This window comes from Pelecanus crispus, chromosome 1 (assembly GCF_030463565.1).
Source record: "Pelecanus crispus isolate bPelCri1 chromosome 1, bPelCri1.pri, whole genome shotgun sequence".
Lineage (NCBI taxonomy): Eukaryota > Metazoa > Chordata > Aves > Pelecaniformes > Pelecanidae > Pelecanus > Pelecanus crispus.
Genome location: NC_134643.1, coordinates 61473868 through 61498328, shown reverse-complemented (window position 1 = coordinate 61498328; position 24461 = coordinate 61473868). Strand labels below are relative to the sequence as shown.

At 46.4% G+C, this 24461-nt stretch overlaps 2 protein-coding genes across 3 annotated transcripts in view; one reads left to right on the top strand and one right to left on the bottom strand.

Moving 5' to 3' along the window:
- SYN3 (synapsin III) overlaps window positions 1-24461 on the bottom strand; it is a 180080-nt gene that overhangs the window by 67374 nt on the left and 88245 nt on the right. The gene's annotated exons all lie outside the window — the stretch shown is intronic.
- The window catches only part of TIMP3 (TIMP metallopeptidase inhibitor 3), a 41669-nt gene continuing 41285 nt past the window's right edge, over window positions 24078-24461 (top strand). Inside the window, exon 1 of the mRNA XM_075709476.1 lies at window positions 24078-24278. Coding sequence (XP_075565591.1) covers window positions 24155-24278 — 124 coding nt within the window. The 5' untranslated portion in view covers window positions 24078-24154. The remainder of the gene's footprint in view (window positions 24279-24461) is intronic.

Here is a 24461-nt window from a genome sequence, read left to right as displayed (position 1 = left end):
CTCTGGAAGGATTATCCTGTGTCTGAGGGCCTTTTTCCTCCATATTCCATCACTCATCTTCACAACTTTCCTCTTATGTACAGGGCACGTGGCTGTTTTCCCTGGATGAGCTAGCAAGTGTCGCCACTGTAAAGCTGGTGATAGCCGAGGCTGGTTGCTCAGTTAGCCCCTCTCTCTGTTTACCCAGCTGCCTTGTACTGGATATATAGCTCCATATACCCTTATGATGACTTGCTGTAGTGAAGGAAGCTGCCCTGCCCTTGCCGCCCTCCCATCTCCCCAGACCTTGCTTTTGTTCCTCTCTGATGGCCAATTCAAAGGCACAAAATAACCCCCCCAACAACGGGGTGAAGAAGCTGGACCCCAGAGGCAGTTTCTAGCAGCCTGGTGTCATCTCTCTCTCTCTCAATATAAGCCCCTCCAGGGAGATGGGTGTGAACCCAGCTTTGTTACTGGGTTACCACCACCCACGTCCCATGTTAGGGACTTCCTCTGGCCTTGGGGGTGAAGGGGGGGAAATTTCCCTTCAGCTCAGTAAACTGCTGCAATGAAGTAACTTCGAGCCCTCCATCTTTTGGTTACTTATTCTCTTGGCATTTTAGTGAGAGCCAAAGAATCTGTTTTCCATTTGCTGTACTTTTGCCGGAGACTGTAATTGCTCTTTGAACCTACAGGAGCAGGAAACCCATTAAAGGCCCAGGAGGACAGGGATTCAGTGCCAGCCAGCACATTCCTCAGCGCCTTTCATCCTGCAAGAGGAGAGTGCTTCTGGCTTCTCCAGAAGGGATATTACTACATTTTGTTCAAATTTAAGGCTGATTTCAAGTGTAATTCTACAATTCACCTTATAGTTATCATTATTCCTGCTATTTGCATTATTATCTTTATGGTTATTATTATCACTAACACAGAAATATCTATGGAGAGGTCATTACAGAAAACCCAAGTATCAAGCTTGCCTTTCAGGATCTTGCAGACTGTAATAACAGATATAAAACCAAGAAAATCTAGGCTAAGGGCATGGCACATCAAACTGTGGAAAACTGTTGGTCAGATGCTTTTAAGGAGCATCTGGAAAGAGAATGAGAAGGCTGCATATTGTATGGGAAATAAGAGCTGCCTGTTTCAGGTAGAAAAAGTATGAAAAAATCTTCCTTGTATGATAATACATCTTTAATGATGCAGCTGCCACCCAATAGGATTTTTTTGACAAGAAGTGGCATGGCTCAGAATAAGTGGGATTGGTATGTTGCTGGATTAGCCTGGATGTGTACCCTCTCTGCTAACTGCAGATAATCTTCCAGAAAGTGGGTTTCTGTCAGTTTGCCTCAATATAGTGTGCCCCACAATTACTTTCTGCTGAATGAGACCCTTAGGGTAGTTGGCCGCAGCTGAGTGTGTCCCATGGATCCTGGAGTGGGAGAAGGGGAAGCAGGACAGCACGAAGAGAAAAGTGTAAGCCTCAGAAGGTACTTCTAAGAAAACAAAGGTAGACTGGGGTAGTACTGGGAGCAGGAAGATACATATATTCTGAGCCTAAAAATTGAGAATGAGGAGCTTGGATCTGATGCAATAAAAGAAGGAAGCCAGAAAAGAGGATTTTAAGGATGACCCAGCTGGAGTTTGAGTCTGTTATTTTAGGGAACTTCACAACAGCTAGTCTTTCTGTGCCAGGTTTTGGCCTCTCCAATAGTTAGCTCTGTGCCACTCTAGTTACATGAATCTTCACTGAAGTTGATATAATGAGCTGGTGAAGAGTTATCTCAATGCACAGGAATATCAGCAAAGTGGATGACACTGCTGTCCCATCCTCTGGTGAAATGGTCTCAGGTAAAGAAACAGGAGACATGAGGACATCCCATGTATCGTGCAGCTATCAGAAAGACCTTGAGACTTCTCTAGCTTATGTCTGGGACTGGGTCCTACTGGAGGGAGCTAGACAGACCTATGTAGAGGGCAGTAATGGCATCTCCCAGACCATCCTAGTAATGGCAATACTTGAAGAGGAACTGTAACCTCTTTTATTTATTTCTGCTTACAAGAGAGGAAAAAAAGGATTTTGCTAGCCAGTGATACGGAACAAAGCCTGTCATACATGCTTTGCTTGTCCGACAGAGTCACTGATTCCCTTATTTGCAGTGGTCAGGGGTCAGGAAGGAGCCCGTGCTGAACATCACAGCAACCATCTCACTCCCAATGGAAAATAGCACTTTGCATGGGAAGCTTTTCTGTCAGTAACCAACGGCTAGTTCAACTCTACAGTTTACAACAATCAGATTCTGAGAGTGGGGAGCCTTTGCTGGCAATCATTCCAAATTCCTTTATCTCCAAATAACCTAGCATAAAGAGCAAGGAGAAAGCATTTGCTTCAATCCATGGCATTGCCCAGATAGCTATCTCCTCCCTTACTCATTCTTCTTGTACTCTAGGTTACTTTGAATGAGGATGCATATTGCACTCAAAAAGCCTGCATAAAAATGGTTTGTAATGGTTATGGAGTCAAGTGCTTAAAAAGTTAGGAAATCCAGGATTAAAGTTAGTTGGGCAACACTTGTGCAGATGGGTTATGATGCTGTCTTCATTTCAAAGCGCACAGACTATTGTTTCTCCCGACACTCCCTTGCTCCATGGGCAGGAGGGAACTGCTCTGAGGGCTACTCATGGCTGTGAAAGCCTTGCAACAGTTCTCTGCAGTACCCCCTGCCTCATGTGTTGTGGAAAGCCGATGGCAGTGGTCATTGGAGGAGGAGCAAGAGTCATCACAGGACTGAAGCAATGGACTGCTTCCCTGCCGAGCTGGCTGGTGTCCCTGGCACTGCCACACAGCTCCAGTGTGATGCTGGGCAAGTTACTTTGTGCCAGATTTCCCGCGGGTGATTGTGACATGGCTATCCCTTGCTTTCTGGATGCCTGACATACCCTCCAGTCCCAGACTATTCTCTGAGGCCCAGAGGATTATTTTTAATATGAATTGATTCCCTGATCCTATTTGCAGAACAGACCCACAAACAGCCCTGTGTGTGTTGTGGGGGGTTGATTTGCTGTAGGGCAAGGGTGGGAAGGCAGGGGCTCTGGTGACAGGGGTGCAAGCTATTGAAGCTGGCATTGCAGCCAGAGCCCCTGCGTGATTGAACCACAGCCGACTTGCAAAAGGGACTGAAGACTTGCAACTGCACCTGGGCTTTCTGGTTTGAATATAAAGTGCTGCAGCATGCTACAAACTGTGAAAATCCAAGTCCTTGTCATTCTGTATCAGGTACAAAAAAATCTTTTGACTCTGCACTTTCAGCAGGCAGCCTCTCATCTACAAAATACATAATATCCACTGTAGTGCTGTGAAAACAAATTTGTTGATGTTTCTAAAGCAGTCAGATATGATATCTTGCTGAATGCCATGAACTCAAAAGTGGGTTTAGTCATTCTGCTCTCAGAGCATGGTTTAAATCCTGTGTACTAGAGAAGATCCAGGTCCATCCACTGAGCAGAAGGATAAAGCTAAGTATGAAATACATTTTTTTTTAATTGCAGAAATTCTGTGGCAGGAATCCTGTGAAAGAAATTCTCTACATTGCAGGGCTCAGAGAAGGGAAATTAAAACTTCAGTGGCAACCCTTGTAAGGACAATTCCTGTAGGCACCTCCTGGCTTTGCAACTGTAATAGTATGTGAGCATAGTTTTTGTGCTCAAACTACACATTTACAGTCATCTTCTTTTGCAGCCTACCAGTCTCTGCTGACCTAAAACTTTCTTGACAGATAACATTTTATTGTTTTAACTAATAGTCAGCCACAATCTCAATTAAAGCAGAGCAGATCTTGTATATAGAAAGCTTGTTTTGGAGTAAGTGGTTTATTTGATTTGGCTTCCTTTGATTTGTTTGTACAGGAAAAAATTATTAAATATGTGAACATCTCTCATCAACTTTATATTCTACAGACCTTTTCTGGATGGGCTTACTAGCACATCCCTGAAAAGACAGCAGGTATGTGTGGGAGCTGGAGTACGCTTGAGATAGTGGCTGATGACCCATTGTCAGATTTTTTTTTAGAAGCTCAGTTCAGTAACCCTTCTGATGTGGCAGCCCAGGAAATTTAAAAATGTTTTTTGATTGGAAAGTAAAAAGAATGTAATAATAACATTTTAAAACTTTTTTGTTTTCTGTGCCTTCTCTTAGGTTTCTGCTCCTTGTTTACAACTTGGAAGAAAAGGAACCAGATTCTTTCACCCCGTGAAAGGTTTAACACCAGTTAAAGCAGCAGCTTAGGATTTTTCTTTAGTAATAACCAGCAAACAAAACTAAATCCTTTTGCAAAATAACAAATTTAATCGGACAGGCAGCTTTGCACCAGCTTCCGCCAATCTACTGCCCAGTGCAGAGGCACAGGAACCTAGGGGGCCACAGCTGGTCTCCAGGGAGACTGGCAGCCCTCCAGCCCAAGCCTGCCCAGCAAATAAAGGTTCCAGCCTGTTGGGAACATGCAGCAAAGTGTGTGACTGTCCCATTGGTACTCAACGTTGGGAAAGTATTACAGGAATGCGTAGTTCAACAAGCCTCTACACACAAGCCTCTGTTTTTCTCCCTTGAGATAAGATTTTGTGTTATGAATTCTCAGGGCTTCCCCTGTTTTGCTGGCCAGAGGAATCCTGGCTTAACCCAGCAAATGGTGAAAGGGCCCCATAATATGGGACATGGGCAGGCCTTGTCACCTGAGGTACCCGCAAGCCACCTGGCAGTACATAGGGAAGAGTTTTATAAAGCAGGGAACTGTCCCCCTTGGCACAGCTATCCATGCAGAAAGCAACAGTAGCTCATGGAGTCCCATCCATGCTAAGTTCAGGCTACCTGAGCTGGGTGCTAAGAGCTAAGAGCAGTATTAACTGTAGCAGCTCAGAGCTCAGTGCAGGCTGCAAAACCTGCAGTTCCCTGGGGGAGTATGCTTGCTAATAGCTTTGCCGTGAACTCCATGGCTATGGTTATCAGCACACACACGAGATAGTTTAAAGCTTGTATGAGCTTGTCTGCATGACACACTGACTGGCCTCTGATTACAATGTCGCTGTATGCTTAGCCTCTACACCGCCTCCTGCGCTGGCTCCTTTGAGGAACGACTAAATACACATAACACATTTTTGAAAGGAAGGAACAACCCCCCCGACCTCCACTCAGAGCTAATGGAGAAAAGCCTTGTTCAAATACAAGTGCACGAAAGGCTTCGAAGTAATTTTCTTGAAAATGGCTGGGAATAATTTCTTTCTTTGCCTCAGAGCTTTTTCTTACTCTTTTTTTATGTAAATACTTGCAACAATGGTTAATTGTCAGAAAAATGTAAGCTATTTCTTAGTGGGATTCTTGTCTGCCCATTTCTACATTCCAAACTTTTGTCTTTATAGCTGAGGTCTTGACTAAATTATATAGCTCAACATTGAGCTAGGTACTACTTCTCCAGAACTAGCCTGTTGGGACTGAGAAGCATTCTTGTTAAAAGCCTGAAATAAAAGAATCTGTTCCAAATGACTTATTCTTGGCTCTGGCAACTAATTGTGTATATATGCCCTAAGTTACATTAATGTGCAAGTAATAGATCACAGAGAGCTTGTAGTGTTGTATATGTTACTTACACATTAAGCCTATGGCCATGACATCATTGCCCTTGTTCTGGGCTCCAGCGATGGTGTAGCCAAAAGGAGTAGCTGAGAACACACCGCATTGTTCCTCTCAGCTTCTAGGGCCATATTGACTTTGTGAATCATGCTCAGCATGCAGGGATGATAGATACATCCAGTCATTAGTGTTACTAATTCCCTGGTTTGAGAAGGGAGTCTTGCCTACTCTAAGAAAACAAGGAAGGGGTGGAAAAGCATTGGAACTGGTCACAGACTCATTAGCATCTCTTAGCCTTTCTGAGTTCGTTCATCTGCGTCACAGATATAACAGTAGGATCTTAAATTGTTATAAACAGAGGATTGTCTTGAGGCTTTTATAGGACAGCTATTATTTTTTGGTGAATCCTGATGAGATGCTCAGGCTGATTGCAAGACACAACGAACTAACTTGGACGCCATCTTTTCCTTTATGTTTTGTTGGCCTGCCAGCAAGGAGGCCCAAAGGGATGGAGAGCTAGAAGGCCAGGACTGCTCTGCTGGCCTCAGTTGGACAGAAAAGGAGCTGAAAAAGCCTAGAGGCAGAGCTAGTACCTATCCATTCTGATTTTTATATGCTACCACATGTGGGAGGATTTGTGTAAGAAAACAACAATAATCTCATCATAAAAATGATGACAATATGAATTTCAATAAGTGTGAAAACCTGGGATTAGCTGTGCCCATAGTAGGTGACCACCCTTAGCTTCATGTAATCATTTGCAGTCTTGGGAGGTAAAAATACAGCAAACTAGAGGGCCAGGAAAGTTTGTTTAAGAAGTTGTCTTTGAGCAACAAGAAGCCAGGACTCACTGAAGATTAGGAGTGACTAGCAGGAACTGCAGGTGATGTGGGATGCTTAGCTGGAGCCGCTAAGAAGAGCTGCTAACAGAGTTAGAATGGCTACAAGAAGCTGCAAACTGGACAGACTGGACAGGGGTTCCCACCCTGGCTCAGCTCCAGTTCTGAAGAAGCCTTTGCTACCCAGCAGGTGAGTGGCAGTACCCCAAAACTGTCAGCTGTGAGTGGAGTGTTTCTAGAGCAGGGGGAAGCAATGGCCTGCTGTAGCGGTTGCGTCAGCAAGTAATGAGAGAGGACTTTGGCAAGTATTGCTGGGGGAGCTGGTGGATGCCTGTTATTTTGTTTATGTTCCTTTGTCCTTTTCTTCTTTATCTCCAAAACAGTGCTGTTCTGCTAAGCCATTTATGATTTCTGAGCAAGTAAATAGAGCTCTCTGAACACTCAGTTGATTTAATTTACTCAGGTTGGGAGTGGGAACACAAAATTCTGTTTATTAGTGACCCTTAGAAATTGAACTCTGCCCTTGCAGCTGTCAATCCATCTGGCAGAAAGGGTACATTTATCGATTCCTTAATTTTTTATCTTTCCCTCTCTCATAGACTTGAGGCAGAAGTGAGGAAAGCAGCTTATTGCTTGAGTTCTTTGCAACTGTGATGAGTCTCTAGGGAAAGTCTACATGAGAAACCACTGAGAGCTTGGTACCACAAAACTGGGGTTTCAGTTTATATCTAAGAAAAAGATAGATAAAGAGCCTGAACACTTGACAGCCTAGCAGTTTTTACATTTCTGCTAAGCAGAGCCTGAATTCTTGACTGCATCTGAGACCTGCTCACCATGTGTGGTTGCTGTATGTGAAGGTGTGTAGGAACCAGATATAAAATAACTAATTTGAGTGGTAGCACAAGTCCAAACGCAACAGCCTGGACTTCAAGACAGGTCAAACATGCCCAGGCAAGATCCTGGGTAAATATCCAACAAGTGAAGCACATGCCAGCACCGCTGCACTACCTGTGTTAGCTAGAAGAATGCTAGGTAGGTGTGCCCCCACACTGTCATGTCTCTGGAGGATGGTGTCAAGGTGTTCTGAGTTTCACCTGGGAGGACTAGGAGAGGAAAGAAGTGGCTCTGGTTATGTCCCCACCATAAGCGGTGGGCCCAGAGGTGCACTGTGATCATGCCATCAGCATTGCCCAGAGCCATCAGGAAGGCTTTTTACAGCCAGCTCACGGCCATCTGTAGAACAGCTTCTGTTCTGATGGCCACTCTGGAGACTGCACTTTGAGAGCAGTATAAACAGTATAAGCAGTATTAAAATGTTTGTTACATTTGCAGCCGCTGGAGTCTAAGACTGCTTTTAACTCTTACGGTGGTGAGAACAGCTTGGAATTTTCTCTAACATACCAGACTGCTCTCGAGCCTGAGAGACTCTTTCAGTAGTACTCAGGACTGGCAGAAGCCAACTGACTCTCGGAGGCCCTAGGGAATACAGCTACAGACTGGCCTGAGGCTGCCCATAGAGTCCTGCAGGAGTCAGCTGCAGGGAAAGGATTACTGGGTGAGATAGATCCAGATCTTATGATACTTGTTCACTAGCACAGGACAAAGAAGAGGCTGTTGCTGACCTAAGAACAGCAGTCCCCTTGCGGCTAAATCTCTGTGAAAGACACCTTTGTCTATTCTGCCATCATCCCCCATGGTATTTGTACACGGACCCTAGTGCCATCTGCTCCCATGGAAGCTGACCCCTGTGTGCTGCTTGAGGAGCTCCATTCTGTCTACAAAGAATTCCCTTGCCAGGCCAAGGATCCTCCCTGGTATAAAAATTGCCAGAGCTGCCCTGTTTGCATAGTAAATGGTGTGTTGGCACCATGGAAGGGACAAGCCAGATACAGACCAAGACTTTCAGATTCCTTACACAGACTGGGCCAATGACATGAGTAAGAGAAGGCTGCAGGGCATTTTGAGCTGTGGTGGTACTGGTGCTACAGCCAAGGCTGACCAGGTTCCAGGGTAAGCAGATAGCAACCCCTTCCCTGATGCTGCCCTACCCTGCCTTGCCCTGGCCAAGGGCCAGATGCAACACTGAGTCCAGCCCACTCTTTCACTACCATTTTATTCACATGGACTTGAATCTATTCCCATGCTATTCCATTCACGTGGACTTGATCTATTCCCACGCACCCCCATCCCTCCTGGAAAAAAGTGCTTCCTAAAGTCTAGCCCAAAGCACCTTCGCCATTATGTGCCCTTTCACCTTAGTGCTCTTCTTGGATCCCCTTAAATGACATTGTAAGATGTCTAACCTACTGCGTCTTTGACTTTCTGAATTCCCTGTTCATAGTGGTGTGTTCTGCTTATTTCCCACAAAGGGGAAGGCTCCATGCATAAGATGCTGCAGAGAGCCTTTGCCCCCACCCAAAGTCTTGTTTTTCAGAGTGACGCACACCCTGCTCTGCTATTACTTAATAAAAAGTGAAGTCACTGCTTTCCTGCCCTTCAAACTGCTCCACCCTAAATCAGGAGGTCTGCTTCTCCACCCTTTGGCAAAACAGCTGTTTGGGGGTGGAGGTGAGTTTAGGGGTGGTGTTGACCAGCCTCTCATCTGGGGAAAGAAAAAAAAAAACCCAGAAAAAAAAAAAAGTCCAGTCCTGTCAAAGAGCTGCTCTAGAGCTGGGAACAGCCCTGACACACTTCTCCCCTTCAGTGCTTACGTGTATTTCATGTGAGCACAAGTGAATAAGATCACTCATGTCAGCCTGTGACTCTAGTTTAGGATGCAAGGAAGAGTGTAAGCACAGCACACCACTTGGCTGTTCCTTATCTGCCTGCTTCCTCACCCTGGAGGGAAAATTTCACTGAAACACCTGCCCTTCTACTTTGGCAGGTAGGAAGAGGCAGAGAAGTCAATGAGTATAAGCGGTGCAATGTGGAGCTAGGTTCTCTGCTCTGCTCAGACTTTGCTGACAAGCGGTGGGAAGGAAGAGAGCCCCTAGGAGCTAGCTGCAGCTGCATCATTTTGCCTTACCTCTATCATAGAATCATAGATTCATAGAATCGTTTAGGTTGGAAAAGATCTTTAAGATCATCAAGTCCAACCGTTAACCTAACACTACCAAATCCACCACTAAACCATATCCCTAAATGCCACATCTACACATCTTTTAAATACCTCCAGGGATGGGGACTCAACCACTTCCCTGGGCAGCCTGTTCCAATGCTTGACAACCCTTTCCATGAAGAATTTTTTCCTAATATCCAATCTAAACCTCCCATGGCACAATTTGAGGCCATTTCCCCTCGTCCTATCACTTGTTACTTGGGAGAAGAGACCGACAACCACCTCGCTACAGCCTCCTTTCAGGTAGTTGTAGAGGGGATAAGGTCTCCCCTGAGCCTCCTTTTCTCCAGACTAAACCCCAGTTCCCTCAGCCGCTCCTCATAGGACTTGTGCTCTAGACCCTTCACCAGCTTCATTGCCCTTCTTTGGACACCCTCCAGAACCTGGCACACTGCTGGCTCATATTCAGCCAGCTGTCAACCAACACCCCCAGGTCCTTTTCCGCCAGGCAGCTTTCCAGCCACTCTTCCCCAGTGTGAATGCAAGTAGGCCAGAAGCTGTCCTAAACATACATCAGCATCTGATAGTCCCTTAGGGACCATCTGCCAGCTAAACGTGCCTGGAACACAACGTGGTGCAGCCACTCTTCCTTCCCACCCTTGACATGCCCTTCCCAACATGCTGGTGGCTATTCTGGCTGGCTGCGTGCTGGAGAGATGCTCTGAAGCTACTGCTTCAGAGACACCACAGGCAGGGGAGGGAGGCCTGGATTGCATTCTCCATCCTTGGGAGGGAAGAGTGTTGACAATTGGGGCCACAACACCATGGGGAAGGCTTTTGGGGAATGCATTCGCTCCAAGAGGTGTTAGGTCCCTCCAGAACCCCTGCATTTAAAAGGGGAAGTCTGCAAATGTTCAGAAAAGAAATTATATCATGCAAGGAAGCACAAAAATGTGCAGGAATCTTGCCACAGTAGGGGAGCCAAACTTTTCAACTGGTTCATGCGGAGGTTGACACCTGGTAGGCACCACTCCCATAAAAAGGACAAACAGATGGTGAGGGACAGAGCACAAAAACACAAGGTCTGGCGAACGAGGAGGCAGCTGGTACGTCCTGTGGTCAGGGTGGCCAGCTGTCCTGGGTTTGAAGGACTGTACCTTCACCTGCCTTAGAGCAAACGTAGTTTTCTTCCAGCTTTGTTGGGACCAGCTGAGGAGCTCCCTGCATATGTAGCTACCTTTCTGCTATTTCCTGCTTTCAGCCACCCTGTACCAGTTCATGGCTTCTGTTCCACTGCACTGTGGCAATTTAAATGCCAGTCCCTGTTCTCCCCGCTTCTTAGCCATTTCCTGGCTGAAGCAGCCGTTAGCTTTGCTGTGCTAACTCAGAGGCTTTATGATTCTTCACTCCAAAATAATCAACTCAGAAGGAGTCCTACTAATTTTTTAATTTGTTTATATGGAGGTAGCACCCCACTCAGATGCTAGCCAGGTGCTACACAAAAATGGAACAAAAAGACAGTCTGTCTCCCAGAGAGACAAAGATTTTCATGTTAAATGAGACAGATGGAGCGTAAAGAGGTAATAAGCTAATACTAGTTAATGCCAATGTTCTAGGACTTCAGCTTTGCCATTGTTACAGAGCTCACATTCCTGGGTCAGAGAAACCATATTTTTGGGAAGGTTCAGTGGAAATGGTTTTGGGACTGTACCAAGGTCCTCCCAGGATTCCAGTTTTCTTAGTCTCAGCCTCAAAGGAATTTACAGCTGGCTCAGGCAGAGCTGGAAGTCCCCACAGGAAGGATTTTGTTGATATTCAGTCTTTGGAGGACAGTGAGCTTCTCTGTGAAGGGCAACACATATATCTGGCTGTGTCCACGGCACCACACCCGCTGCTCCTCCAAAGTGGACAGAGTTTCAAGGACTCACATGACTCTGTCCATCTGCCCAGGGATTATTACGAAAAATTGTAGATGGTGTGTGTGTGTGGGAGGTTCACCCCATCCATTCCTTCAGTTTGGACAGGATTTATCTCTGAAAGTGAAACAAGCTGCCAACACTGCTCTTAAAAATGAAGGCTATCTTCAGCAATCAGCAGAGCTCCCAGGAATCTGTGGGAAGCCAGAGACAACATGAGATGGCCCCTGCGCCCCTATATGTGCTCTGCTCACTGCTGGGCTTCTTTGTACTGCAAGCAGCCTGTCTATGCCTCTGCTAACAGTGATGCTGACTACAGTGTCCTGGCTGGGTCTCTGTAGAGTGGAAAATAGCTCCTTCGACAGCACAGCCTCACCTGGGAAATACCTGCATGAAGAAGAGCAATGGGCAGCTCACTAAGTCTGTTTTATTTGCAGACTGACTGCTTCCTGTCAGCCAGAGCAGAGTGCTACAGGCAGCCTTATCCAAGATATCCTAGTCAGTCTTTTATTTCCAGTCCAAGACAAAACCAGGCATGCCTGCCCAATTAGTAACATAAATCTGGCCTCTGTCAGCTCAAGGAATAGTGCTCTCCTGTCCTTGAGGGACATAATAACTACATTTTTCTCCTCCTAAACAGCTTCCCATGATTCCTCACCTGACTCAAAGCCTTCTTAAATCTATCAACTGAAAATAAGGTTACTGATCTGATTCCCAGGCCCTGGACTTAAGAGTGGAGCCAGCATCTCTTCCAGATCCCTTAAGGGTCTATATGTGCTTTTACTGTCCCCAGTCCCACACATACATCACTTGGAGCAAACACTTTGGGCCTGCAGAGCATCCTCTACAGATTTGTATGTGGAGAGGAAGGGAGATCAGGAGATGGAATCCACAAGAAATTTAGGGGAAGAAAAAGTGCCACCTATTGCTCATGTTTCTGGGAAAATTTGGTTGAAATAGGAGGAGTCATCCTAAACCTTCTACCTTCCTTTTGTACCCTGTGGTGCCTCTGGACATCAGATTCATCACAGACTGTATAGCAAATTTTGTGGAAGATAAAGCATTGACATCAAATCATCACAGGAGTGTAAAGCAGGTAAGACTCAGACTTCCATGAACACGGCATCGGCAGTATGAATGCCACATGCTGCAAGCTCCTTCACTCCTGGCATCACAGCTTTATTGCCACTGTGTTCATTTTGAACCCTTTCTAACATGTACTCTATGCCCTTTGGCAGGGACTCACTCTGCCTGTTAGTATCAGTACAGTGTTTGGGACAATGTGGTTTTGATTTTCCTACAGAAGAGCAGTGCCAATAAGTAATGAAAGCATGTCAGTCACAGTGTACATATGGAAGGCAGTGTCCATAGGATGATAACGCATTTGGTGGTTACCATAAAATTTACAAGAATAAGTCATTCCCCTCGTAACTTTAAAAAAACCCCACAAACTTGGTATACTAAGAACTTCTAATATGAATATATCTCCCTTATTTGGCAAAAAGCAAATTGTGCTTCCAGTTTCCTGATCCCACTTAATTTTTGGTATTTGACCTGCAGATTAGAGGTTTTCACGTCATCTGTCAGCCCACAGAGAGTATCCCAAGCTTCAGTGTGTGTGAGAGATAGGAAAGGGACATTAGGAACTGGCCGACCACAAGTAGCTAAAAATAGCTCTGAGAACTGGAGTGCTGAGGTCTCCGAGGAACACTAGTCAAAGAAAGAAAATGGTTATTTGCTAAACTCCCACTTATTCTAGTGCCTCTGAGGACTGCTGGCTCACATCCCTGCCCAGACATCCTACATAGTTATTTAAGAGGATTTCCCCCACCCCATCCCCCTCCACTGGCCAACATTTTTCTCTTTTGTAAGTGCAGTACAGAATGATGTGGTATTCCTGCTCCAGCAGCAAGATGCTGACTGGAAACAGGAAATGGGGGCTATGCAGAGCTCAGCCTCTGTGACAACATGGACGTCACACCCACATGCGGACAGGGATGCTTCTCACATATGGCAATGATCAGCAGCTCCCCCTTTTTCTCCCCTTCCCTCTTCCCCAGAAGGGCTTACAAAGCCCTAGAGGGGCCATATATTGAATTTGAAGCAGTCTTTAGAAAGCACGGCTGTGTGAGGCCTCAGTTACCACGGAACATGATTTCTTGCATAATTCTTTTAGATTCTCCGAGGCCAGTAAATTTGAGACTGTAAATCTTCACGTGACCAGAGCATATGGCCTTAGAATAAGACATGGAGTGAATTACAGAGACACAGCCTATCTTCTGCAGAATCTGATTAAGGGAATCCTCTGAGAACTATCCCTTACATGCAGCCATAGGCATGGCTTTAAAAGCTGCCCTCCCTCCTCTTTCCCAGAAATGCCTGACAGAATAAGGGAGTTTTTCATCACCAGCTTCTCTTTTCTCCTTCCTATTCTCAAAAGCCTTTTCTCAAAATAAAACTGAATGGCTATGTCTGCCTGTCCTTCAGATTATAGTTTCAGGGGAAAAAAAAAAAAAAGATTGTTTAAAGTAATCGCATTGTGGAAACACCGTAGGGGAGTTGGAGGCATTGTCTAAGTTAAGGACCTAGGTAATGTCTCTGCAAGGAGGAGAAGGAAATGCTCTTGCATTCACTGGGAATAAATTTTTGCTTCCTCCAGCCAGCTCTCTGTGGTGCTATTTGCTTACAGCCATGCACAGCTAATGCTATACTAGCCCCTCTAGGCTAAGTTGCCATTATATATGATGTTCAGAGGCGAAGATTTATTCCGGATGGGGAAACCAATTTCAAATGAAGTAAAAAATTCCCTTCCTAGCCTGCTCCTTCTCCTTCCATGAGGCAGGCTGTGCTCTTTTTGATGATCTTGCTTCTTTGGCACAATAAATTCCTTGAAACAAAAGTGACTTTATGTAAGTATCAGTGGGAGAAGATTTTCTCCAGCAACAGATCATTTAATCTGAACAGTGGGAGAGAGAATTACAATGCCTTTGGAAGGTATACCCATAGCTATCCTGTGCGATAAGGGAGGCCAGATTAGTGCCTCCTATTCTAGCTGCACTAAGGGTTTGCCTGCATTGAGCAGACCTCCATCCCTCCCTTCCCTTTCCACTCACTGGGGTTGTGGTGGTTCTGCTGAACTTGAACTGAGAGAACAGGAAGCGAGATTTTGGTTAAAAAATGCTCGGTTGTAATCTACAGAACATGAAGACACGTCTTAAATGAAAATACATAAAACGCTTGTCTGCCTACCATCTTTCATACTGCTGGGTGCTGGGGAAAATCTGCTGGAGAGCCACTTCTCTGTTGGTAGAAACTGCTGTTGCTCAGATTCTTTGCTGGTTGTTTTCCATGAATTATCCACTGAGTAAAACTGTATATCTGTGCATTGCAGAACTTTTACACTGAGAGCACTTTCCTCACTGACCTGAGCTAGTTGTCTAGGGAGAGTCCTCCTGCCTCCCTGGCTTGTGTGGTGAGAGCTCAATCTCTTCTTGCAGTTAGCTTTAAGCATTGCTTAAAATCACCGCTGCAGATACTGGGAGATGGCAAGAACGCGAGCTATGCCATGGAACAGCCCCTCAGCCAACAGTCACCAGAGGAGAGGAGAGGAGAGGAGAGGAGAGGAGAGGAGAGGAGAGGAGAGGAGAGGAGAGGAGAGGAGAGGAGAGGAGAGCAGAGGAGAGGAGAGGAGAGGAGAGGAGAGGAGAGATGTGATGTGCTAAGCTAGTGTTGGACACCTGCTGCCACAAAAATTTTCAGTACCTCTCCAGCCTCTTAGCACTTGTGATGAACCACTGCACTGGAGCAATCCAGGCTCCCACAGCAGGGCACTCAGGCTAACGCCAAACCCCTGGCCAATACTCTGTCCGAGATTTGGTGGCACTCTAGCAGAGCTAGAGAGAGGTGTTTTCTTGCTCAGGGCACATGTTCAAGCTTTGGTACCTTCACAGCTCAACTCCTGGTACGTCATCTGTACATACATTCAACACCTTCCTGGTTCCTGCTGGCTCTGGGTAGTTCTCATTGCTGCCTCTGCTGTGCACTGGAAGTCCTTCTTTCTGGGTAGTACCAGTGGGGTGCAAGTACATTTACCCGCACAGTGTGCCTCCCCTTCAGAAAAGCACCCCCACTGTAAGCTACCGTGTTGCTCTTGCTACAAATGGAGTTAAAAGGCGTTGAACTCTGTCAGTATAGGACACTGTCTTTTTTAAGCTTCGGCTAATAAAGCATGTGATCATAATCCTAGCCCTACAGTCCCTGGTAAAGATACTTTCATTCAGCACAAAGGAAAAACGGAGGAAGTTTGCTCTGTTCCTCTTCCTTGGCTTCACCTCCAGCCACACTGTATCTGATTGCACATTAAGTCTTGCTGCACAATGCCCGTTACCACTTGCAACGAAATGGAAACCCGGGTTACTTTGCTAAATGAACAGAAAGGTTCTGTAATTACACCGTGATGTCTTTCCATACTTCTGTGTCCCTCACTGAAACACCCCTCAGAAGCACGTAGAAAGTCACAACTAAAGGATAGCTCAGGGCCTTCAGATTAAAGGAGAGGGGAACAGGCGCTGTAGATTGTTCCCTCTGTCTTCAGTGGAGAAAGAATACTATTTTCACACATCTGTGCTAAATCAAACACCGTTCTTTTCACTCCTGACATTAATACATTAGGTGTGGAACTCACACTGCTGACCTGAAAAGGTCCTTTGATGAATGTATTGCTCTTCACTCAGGAAGAGCAAGACAATAAACAAATGACTGAGTCCTCACTCCAGGCCACAGGTCTACTATCTCCTCATATTTTGTCTCACACTGTACGCCAAGATTTATGGAGAAAAATTCCAAAAGAGTGAGGAAACAGAAACACTGCCTTTTGCTCCAGAGAAGAAAGAGATCTGTCCTTGAAATCTCACATCACAAATCCCCCAGCTTCTACTGGCTGGGACCTTGAGTCTGTGTGGGAAGGCCCTGCCGTAAGTGAGCAGTCAGCTGCTGTTTAGAATACAGCATTGATTCGGGAACACAGGAACAAAAGCATTGAAAAAGTCAGCTTGGATTTTAAAAAAATCCTGTGCCAAGGCATCGATCTCTGTTGGGATCTCCACACAGAGGAACTGCTTCTCACTTTTGACACCCATGTGCTGACATGCATGACAGGAATTGCTGAGTTCATTCCCTGCTGGGACACCATCCTCATCATTAGAGCGCATTCTTTTAACTAACACCTTTATTTGCAGTTTCAGGTGAGAAACTAGTAACAGCTGGACTATGGGGATGAAATGACTGGCTTATTCTTGCAGGAAGTTTTTGCAGGTTGTGCAGGGAGAGGGAAGGGACAGTAACTTTTCCTGCAGCTGCACCTGTTCTGCAGGTAAAGAGAAGACCCTTCCTTCAGACCTGACAGCCTGACACTGTCTCCAGGCTCATTAATGCAACAAAAAGAGGAATGCCAGCCCCCCGGTGCTGCTCTTTCTTCTTTTCACAAGTATGGTGATTTCAGAAGATTCCAACAAGCTTTAAAACCAATGGCACATCCTAGGGACCGGCTGGCCCACTGCATATGGAGGGACTGCAGCTCTGCTCGCCTCAGGACGGTCTAAGAGATACAGGATTATTGTCTCCTGCCTGGGATCTTTCTCTACCTCCCTACACTCACACAGGGTTGTGGAGACCACTGTATCCTGACAATGCCCTCTGATGGGTAGGAGAAGGGGAGAAAGATTATGCTGGGAGATGAGGAAGCGGGCTCAGTCTGTGTCCTCAGAAGGCTGGTGACAGGCAGAGAGGTGAGGGGAGAAGGATCTGGATGCCAAAAAGGTCATACCCTCAGGCCTGTCAGCTCCCCTCCTGAGAGAGGCTGTATTCAGCTCTCCTGCTACTCTGTGGCCGTTCATCACTGTGAGAAGCCAGGCCAACTCTTGAGGGAAGACCAGAGATGCAGTGGCCAGCCACCTTCAGTGACGAAAATGGAAAATAGGAAAATGAAATTCTGGACTGTACCAGGAGGACTGAAAAGCAGCAAGATACTCCATTACTAGCGCCAAGCAGAGTAAACCTCACCACAGGGAGAGCAACCTACTGTGAGCAGAGAGACTTGCCAGTCTGCCAGGCTCTCTGCCTGCTGAACATCAGGGAGCTGTCTGGACCCCCACAAATACACCCAAATACTCAGTGGCCAATACTCAAATGCCAACCCTCTCTCATGGAAAGAGACATTTCCTGTACAGTACCTAGGAGGAGGCACTATGAGTAACTGATATTACAGTGAGACAGAGAGAATGTGTAAGTGCGGTCCCACACAGGACATTAAGGCTACAGTGAAAGAAAGCAATGAGATCTCTGATGACCACACCAACTTTCAGGCTCTCATCTCACCGAAAGGAAGGCTTGCACCATAGTTGCTCATGGAGCTGATGCAGGGGACAGATGTCACTGCTTTTCTGTGTCTACTCCTCCTTCCTCAAACTTGCCTCCAAGTCCTCTACAGAGATACTGGCTTCTTCAAGTTATGCTGATAGAAATGTCAAATCTTGATTGCAGCCATGAATCTGCTCATGAGCTCTGCTGGCCACAATGCCACAGAGCTGCCTTAAAGCTCTCTTAAAAATGTGAGGCATTCCAGTCATTTTAATTACTCTGCATTGCATAAGCCAGAAACCAGTTCATACAAAGGAACAACAGAAAAGTGATTTTCAATCGCTCTCACTCTCTTCTCTGCTTAGTGCCAGCCTCCAGAACTCTGGGAACACCAGCTCTTATTACCGTTTGAAGCACTTCATCTATTTGAAATCTCTTTGTTCAGTCACTTAAAGCTATTGATGCAGTTTAGAAGGGTTTAAAAAAGAAAAACAAAACTTCAGTTTGGAAACGGCTACAGCATCATGAAAGCAAAGCAAGAGAAATGGAAAAACTTATTATAAACAAAAATGAGAGAAAATTAATTGCTTGGAATGAGGCACAGGCAGGTAGAGCCAAGCAAATCACGTCGTGTCCTCCCCACCGGACTCTGTCAGACCATCTAATCACAGCCTCCTGGCTTGAACCCTGCATGGTACTGAGCCCTTTGGCCCTAATCCAGAAACGCACTTAAGCTTATATTTAACTTTGTGCATGTAAACGGTCCCGTTGACTTCAGTAGAGCATCTTGTGTGCTTAAAGTTGAACATGTGCCTTAGTGTTTTGCTGGATTGGGGCCAAAGAGCACAGTCATGTGCCGGAAACATTTTCAGCTTGATAAGGCTGTTAAAAGATATTTCCCGCTTGCCCTTCTGCAGCTGATGCCACGTCACAGCCTGATTGGAGGATCCCCACACGACCAAGAGGGTGATTTCATATTCTACAATCCTTTATAATGTAATACTCCTGGTGACACTTGGTGCCTATGGTCTGCTCCCAGGCTGGGCGCTCTCTGTAAGCACAATCTGTAAAGGATCCTTGAAGACTGAGTACCGTATAGAACCGTTAGAGCTGATGAAGGTTTAATGGTGTAGCCCTAATTGAAACCTTGGGATGGGATAGAGTGTTACCTACGTCTGGCTTGCAGACAGGAAGGTGACATAATTCCTTTGCAACCTGAGAGAAAGAGATCAAATGAATTTTTTTCACATGTATTTATAGAAACAAAGACATTTTTGAAGAAAGAGTCTGCTTATTTTAAGTAGCATATGAAGTCCACTGATACAACAGAGGAAATAATAGAGGAGAAGGTTTTTTCCAACCTTTTTCACACTCATAAATCATAGCAAATATGAACATTTTATACAAAACAGTATTCTCAAAGGATGGTGTCAGAAAAAACCAGACATTCTGAAAAAGGAACAGATAATCAGGAAATACGAGAATCTTTTGCTAATGCAGTGCACGACCACACTGTACTGCCCTACGACTGTGCTGTAAAAAAGAACATCAGATGGCTCCAAAAAGAACCTATCCTTTCCCACCTGCTGCATAAAAGCAGAAAAACAATCATATCTCCTAGAGGGTGTGATGCTGAGCTGGTGTAAAAGATACGAGAAGTGTCAACTTCAAGAAAAGTTTTTAGGACAAAAAGAGGCTTTTGAGCAACTTGGCAGCTGGACAATTTAGAATGCTAATGGCAGGACTCCATGCTCATGAATCAATTCAAGTTACTGTGGAAAAGTTAAAATGGAAAAATGCCCATACTTCAGAAGCTTTTAAAATTAATATATTTTTCATGGAGGTGGCAGGACTGTTTGGAGTGCAGGCCAAAGTCTCCTGACTTCATTCATGCCATGCTCAGTTTAAGCCAGCTGAGGTCTGGTGATGAGCTGGAGTGTTTACAGCTACTACATGTGTCAGGGTTTTATTTCTCTAGTGGTAGTGGGGGTATTTCTCTCCCCCCTGGCCCCGGTTCCTTTCTTCCTGCCTTTCTTTCCTTTCTCTCTCTCTCTCTCTCTCTGTTTTTTGGCCAGAAGTTCCCATAGTTTGACAAAGCCCTTCTGTACTGCTTACATTCAGGTGCTTTTGTCAGTTCAGAAGCAGCTTTCTGCCAGTGCCCAGCATCCCTCACAATGAAATGTGATCAGAAGGGAATACGCCTTTAGTTCATTTTCAGCAACACCTTATGCCTCTTGAAGGAATATCCCAAAGCATTTTTATCTCAGTCTCTGCAGCTAGCCCCGGGATGGTCTTTTCCTGTCACAAGCAGGACTTACGGAAGGAAAATGATATTGTTAATATGCTCCCGATGTAAACTGCAGGGAGTATCTGTGGACGCAGAAGGCCGTTCTCTCTCCTGAAATTAACCAAGACACCCAGCTTAACATCTTTCCTTTTCCAAAGAGTGGGTTCTTGAGATATCGCAAGCAAGCTAGCTTCATCCACAAAAAATGCAACCATCTCTTGCAGCGCAGTGCCCCCTAGCACTGTCTCTACACATTCATGCAGGACTGAGGGAAGAAGGCCACTTTGCTCAGTCAACAACACCTGCAGGACATGGCTTTCCCTGGGAATTTTCACACCAACTATTGACCCAGCCCAGTCATGCTTAGCTTGTGGGATCCGACAAGATCACAGCATGAAGTGGTGTGGCTGCCCAGTAAAGCAGAGAGATCCTTAATTGTGTTCAACAGTGTGTTCTTGGCGGAGGACTGGAAGAACATAGATTTCTTTATTTGGTGACATTAACCAAACGTGAACTTTAATTTTCTCTTATGAAGATCAAGGTCTTTACTTCTTTCTCTGATACATTTTTATGGTCATATAAGGCTTAACGTTTTATCTAGGCAAAGGAGCTGAATGCTAGTTTTTATTTTATTTTTTCGCTTTGCAGTTTCTCCCAGGCAGACAGGGGACAGAGTGGGAATTCAGATAGAGTTCTCCTTTCAGTTCCTTCATTGACTTTCTGTGTTACTTTGACCCCATTATCAATATTTTTGCATATAAATAAACACTCAGACCCCCCCCCCCCCCCCCCCCCCCCCCCCCCCGGTTCTGCCAGAGTGCACTTTACTGGTAGGTCTCAAAGGAGCGAGGCTAATATCGAATATCTAACAGATATTATCAGAGGATAATACACAGTATCTCTATTTAAAGATGATAAAATGAATGTGCAGGCAGGTTAAATGATTTACGCAAGGACTCCCAGCAGGCCACTGGCCAGACTGAGCTTTCCTGAGTATTATTTAGCAGTGATTTACAAAAATAAAGCACTCTGGTTTCTGTGTATGAAATGTACCCTTTAAGTGGCAAATAAATATTGTTATGATTGTACAGTATCCAGTCCTGGTTGAAAAACCTGCATCCCTACTACTATAGAGAAGTTCATCTCTTTTTCAAAAGAACATCTAGGTGTCAAAAAAGCAGGTGAATCAGCTAAGTCCTAACTGATTGAACGCAGGTACTACTACTCCAGGGAATGCTGATACATGCATTAAAAAATTGCTGGATCACCTCTGAAATACTGGTATAAAAGACAGTGGTAAGCCTTGACACACAGACAGCCTGCACACCATCCCTTCCAAACAGATGTGCCCTGCCACTGGATCAAGCTGTGGCACTCCATCCTGAAAAGTAATTGCAGATTACTTCTCTGGGTTGTGTCTGAAAAGTGAACTAGATCTTATAATCAGCACAAACTCCATGTTACTTTAACAAGCTTGGTCAGTCTCACTGTAAACGAGCTAATTCATGCCTGGGAGGGGGCCCTGTGTACCTTCAGTAGCTTCCAGCCCTCTTTCTCTCCCTTTTCAGAAATGGAGGTCACTGAAGGGTTTGTTTTTCAGTCTTCTCTGAATGTGTCCTGCCTCTGTGTATTATAGTCACTCTTAGCATTCACACAGCACCCGACATCTTTAAAGCTTATTACAAAGCATTCAGCTTGTTAGTCCTCAGAACATGCAGGAAAGGTGTTATTATAGAAATGAAGAAACATACTCAGAGGAGTTATTTGGCCAGACAGCGAAGGGAGGTGGTACTGGAGCTGTGATTATAATCTAGTTGTGTGTGGGCCAAACTCTCTCTTATTTACACCAGTGTCAGGTTATGGAATAACTCCACTTCTCTCTGATATTGATCTGAGATGTTGATAGACCAGGTGTATCATGATGTTGGTGATATCAACCTTTTTACAACAACAAAGAAAAAATGGAAGTGCCAGACACACCTCATTTTTCTTCAGTGTTACTCTGCTGAGGTTGGTGGAGTTGTTTCTTGTTTACACCCAGTGAGACAGAAATGACAGTCCAATCTGACAGATTCAACTTCAGCTGTAGTACCTTGAGCAGACAGTCCAAAACTTTTTTTTGCATAGGGGTTCTCATATTGCAATTTGGAGCCCAACAATTCAGACACTGATGTGTCTAAATCGAATGTCCCGTTTAATACCCTGCCTCAGACGTACCTATATGACCCGTTAGCACCTCAGCACCATCTGATTTTTTCAGTGTGTTCACTAATATACATTCCTGAGAAGCTCCCATCACTATTATCCCCGTTACACAGATTGGGAGTTGAAGCACAGTGAGGCAAAACTGTCACACAGGTTGTCTGTGTCACAGCAAGGGTAGGAACCTGCATTTCCCACTGTTAGCATTGTAACCTTGATCTCTACTAGCAACACCCATCTTGAAGCTTTTGAGTACTGATGCTCCAAATAAAAGCCCGTGTTTCCATAAGACTGGAGGTTTTAATTTTGTATGGACGGTAAGATTAAAGAAAAGGTGTAGGCAGGCTGTGCTTCACCCAGATGGAGCAGAATTGTAAATCTAAAGACTTAGCTGACTATTTAGAAATTTAGGACAGCTGGTCCCTGGCCTTTAATACCAGCATAATTTATAACTAGACATGCTTAAGTCTTGTAAACCCCGTGGAAAGTACTCTGACATTATATACACTGGTTTGATACTGTGATTAATCACTCCTCAGTCCCCTTTGCAGGATAATAAGGCTGTCTGTATCTTGCAGCTGGCAATCTCCTTCCTTACAGTCGCAGCTCTTCTATAACATTTACATTTCTACAGCTGATAGAAATTTACAGTTCCAAAAGGGGATAAGGGAAAACAAAACAAACAGGACTTTTCTATAAATTCCACTAAAGCTGCTCTGCTGAAATATACTTTGAGATTAAATGTTGGGAGTGCCTGGGTAGATAGGACACTGCTTTTTCCGGCTCGGTTTTAGCAGTTGATGACCCCTTTCTGACGGAAAGCCCTGAGAAGGGGAAGTGATGGGGGGTGGTGGGGTGACAGGAGAAGAAGGAGCATTTGAGCAGGATTAAAAACCGCAGGATGAAATCCTGGTTTACAGTTCAGCTAGGTCCTTTTTTTTCCCCTCCATCCTCTTTTCACTGCCTGTTGAAAGAGGAAAAGCAGCAACACGCTGCACTCCTCTCGCGTTTTCCGACCGTTGTCTGAACGCCCCTCAGCACACTGTCTCACCTCCTCCAGTTTTAAAACCAGCTTGCAGACAGCCGAGATGGTTTTGAGGGATTCACCCCAAGCTTTCCAAGCGAACAACAAACCCCGCGCCTGTTTTCCCGGTGCCTCTTCGCACCCTGAGGTGCGGAGCGGGGCGGCCGAGGGGAGGCAGGTCCTGACTGGGGTGGCGGGGGACCCATCCGGGCACTGACGGCCGCGGGCCGGCCGCTCGCCGATACTTCGGAGGTACAACTAGTTTTTTAGGAGTTTCAACACCCCCGCCACCGCCCCGGTGGCCCCAGCGGCGGGAGGGGACGTAGGCTGGGGCCGGGGACTGTTCCTCAGAGCGGCCGGTTACCTGCGCCACCGGCCGCGGGGCGCCCAACCGCCGCCCGCCCGCGCGCGGCGCTGCCCGCACTATTCCGTATAAGGCGCTGAAGCCGCGGCCCCGCCCCGGCCCGCTGGCCGCTCCCGCCGATGAGGTAATGCCGGGCTCCCATTGGCCGGGGCCGGCGGCGCCCCCGGAGCCCGAGAGGGCGCGATCGAGGCTATAACTCCGCGCACCGGCCCGCCGCGGCGCAGCGCAGCGCAGCTCCGCACCGCCCGGCATCGCAGCGCACCCCTCGGCTGCTGGGAGCCGCGGACCGGCCGTGCCCTCCGGCTTGCGCCGTCCCGCCGAGCGAAGGCTGCGCTGCCGAGGCCAGAGAGAGGGAGAGAGGGGGGCAGTGCGAGGAGGCAGGCGGTCGGTCGGTCGGTCGGGGCGCGCCGGCTGTTAGGAAGCGCGAATAAAGTCAGGCGAACAAAACCAGCGGCTGCCCTCCTGCTCCGCAGAAGTGAGGAGGCACCTCGGGCGAGGGGGCAACATGACGGCGTGGCTGAGCTTCCTCGTCGTGTTCCTCTGCAGCTGGAGCCTGCGGGACTTGGTGGTGGAGGCTTGCACTTGCGTCCCCATCCACCCGCAGGACGCTTTCTGCAACTCCGACATCGGTAAGTGCCGCGGGCAGGCGCTGCCTCCTCGCCCCTCAGCCGCCCGGGGCGAAGCGGCCCCACCGGGGTAAGCGGGGTTGGGGGGGGGGCTCCCTGGGTGGTGCTCCCCTGCCGAGGGCCCTGCCCCGCCGGTGCGAAGCCTGCGCCTCTAGAAAGTTCTGTGGTTCCCTGAGGGGGTGCGAG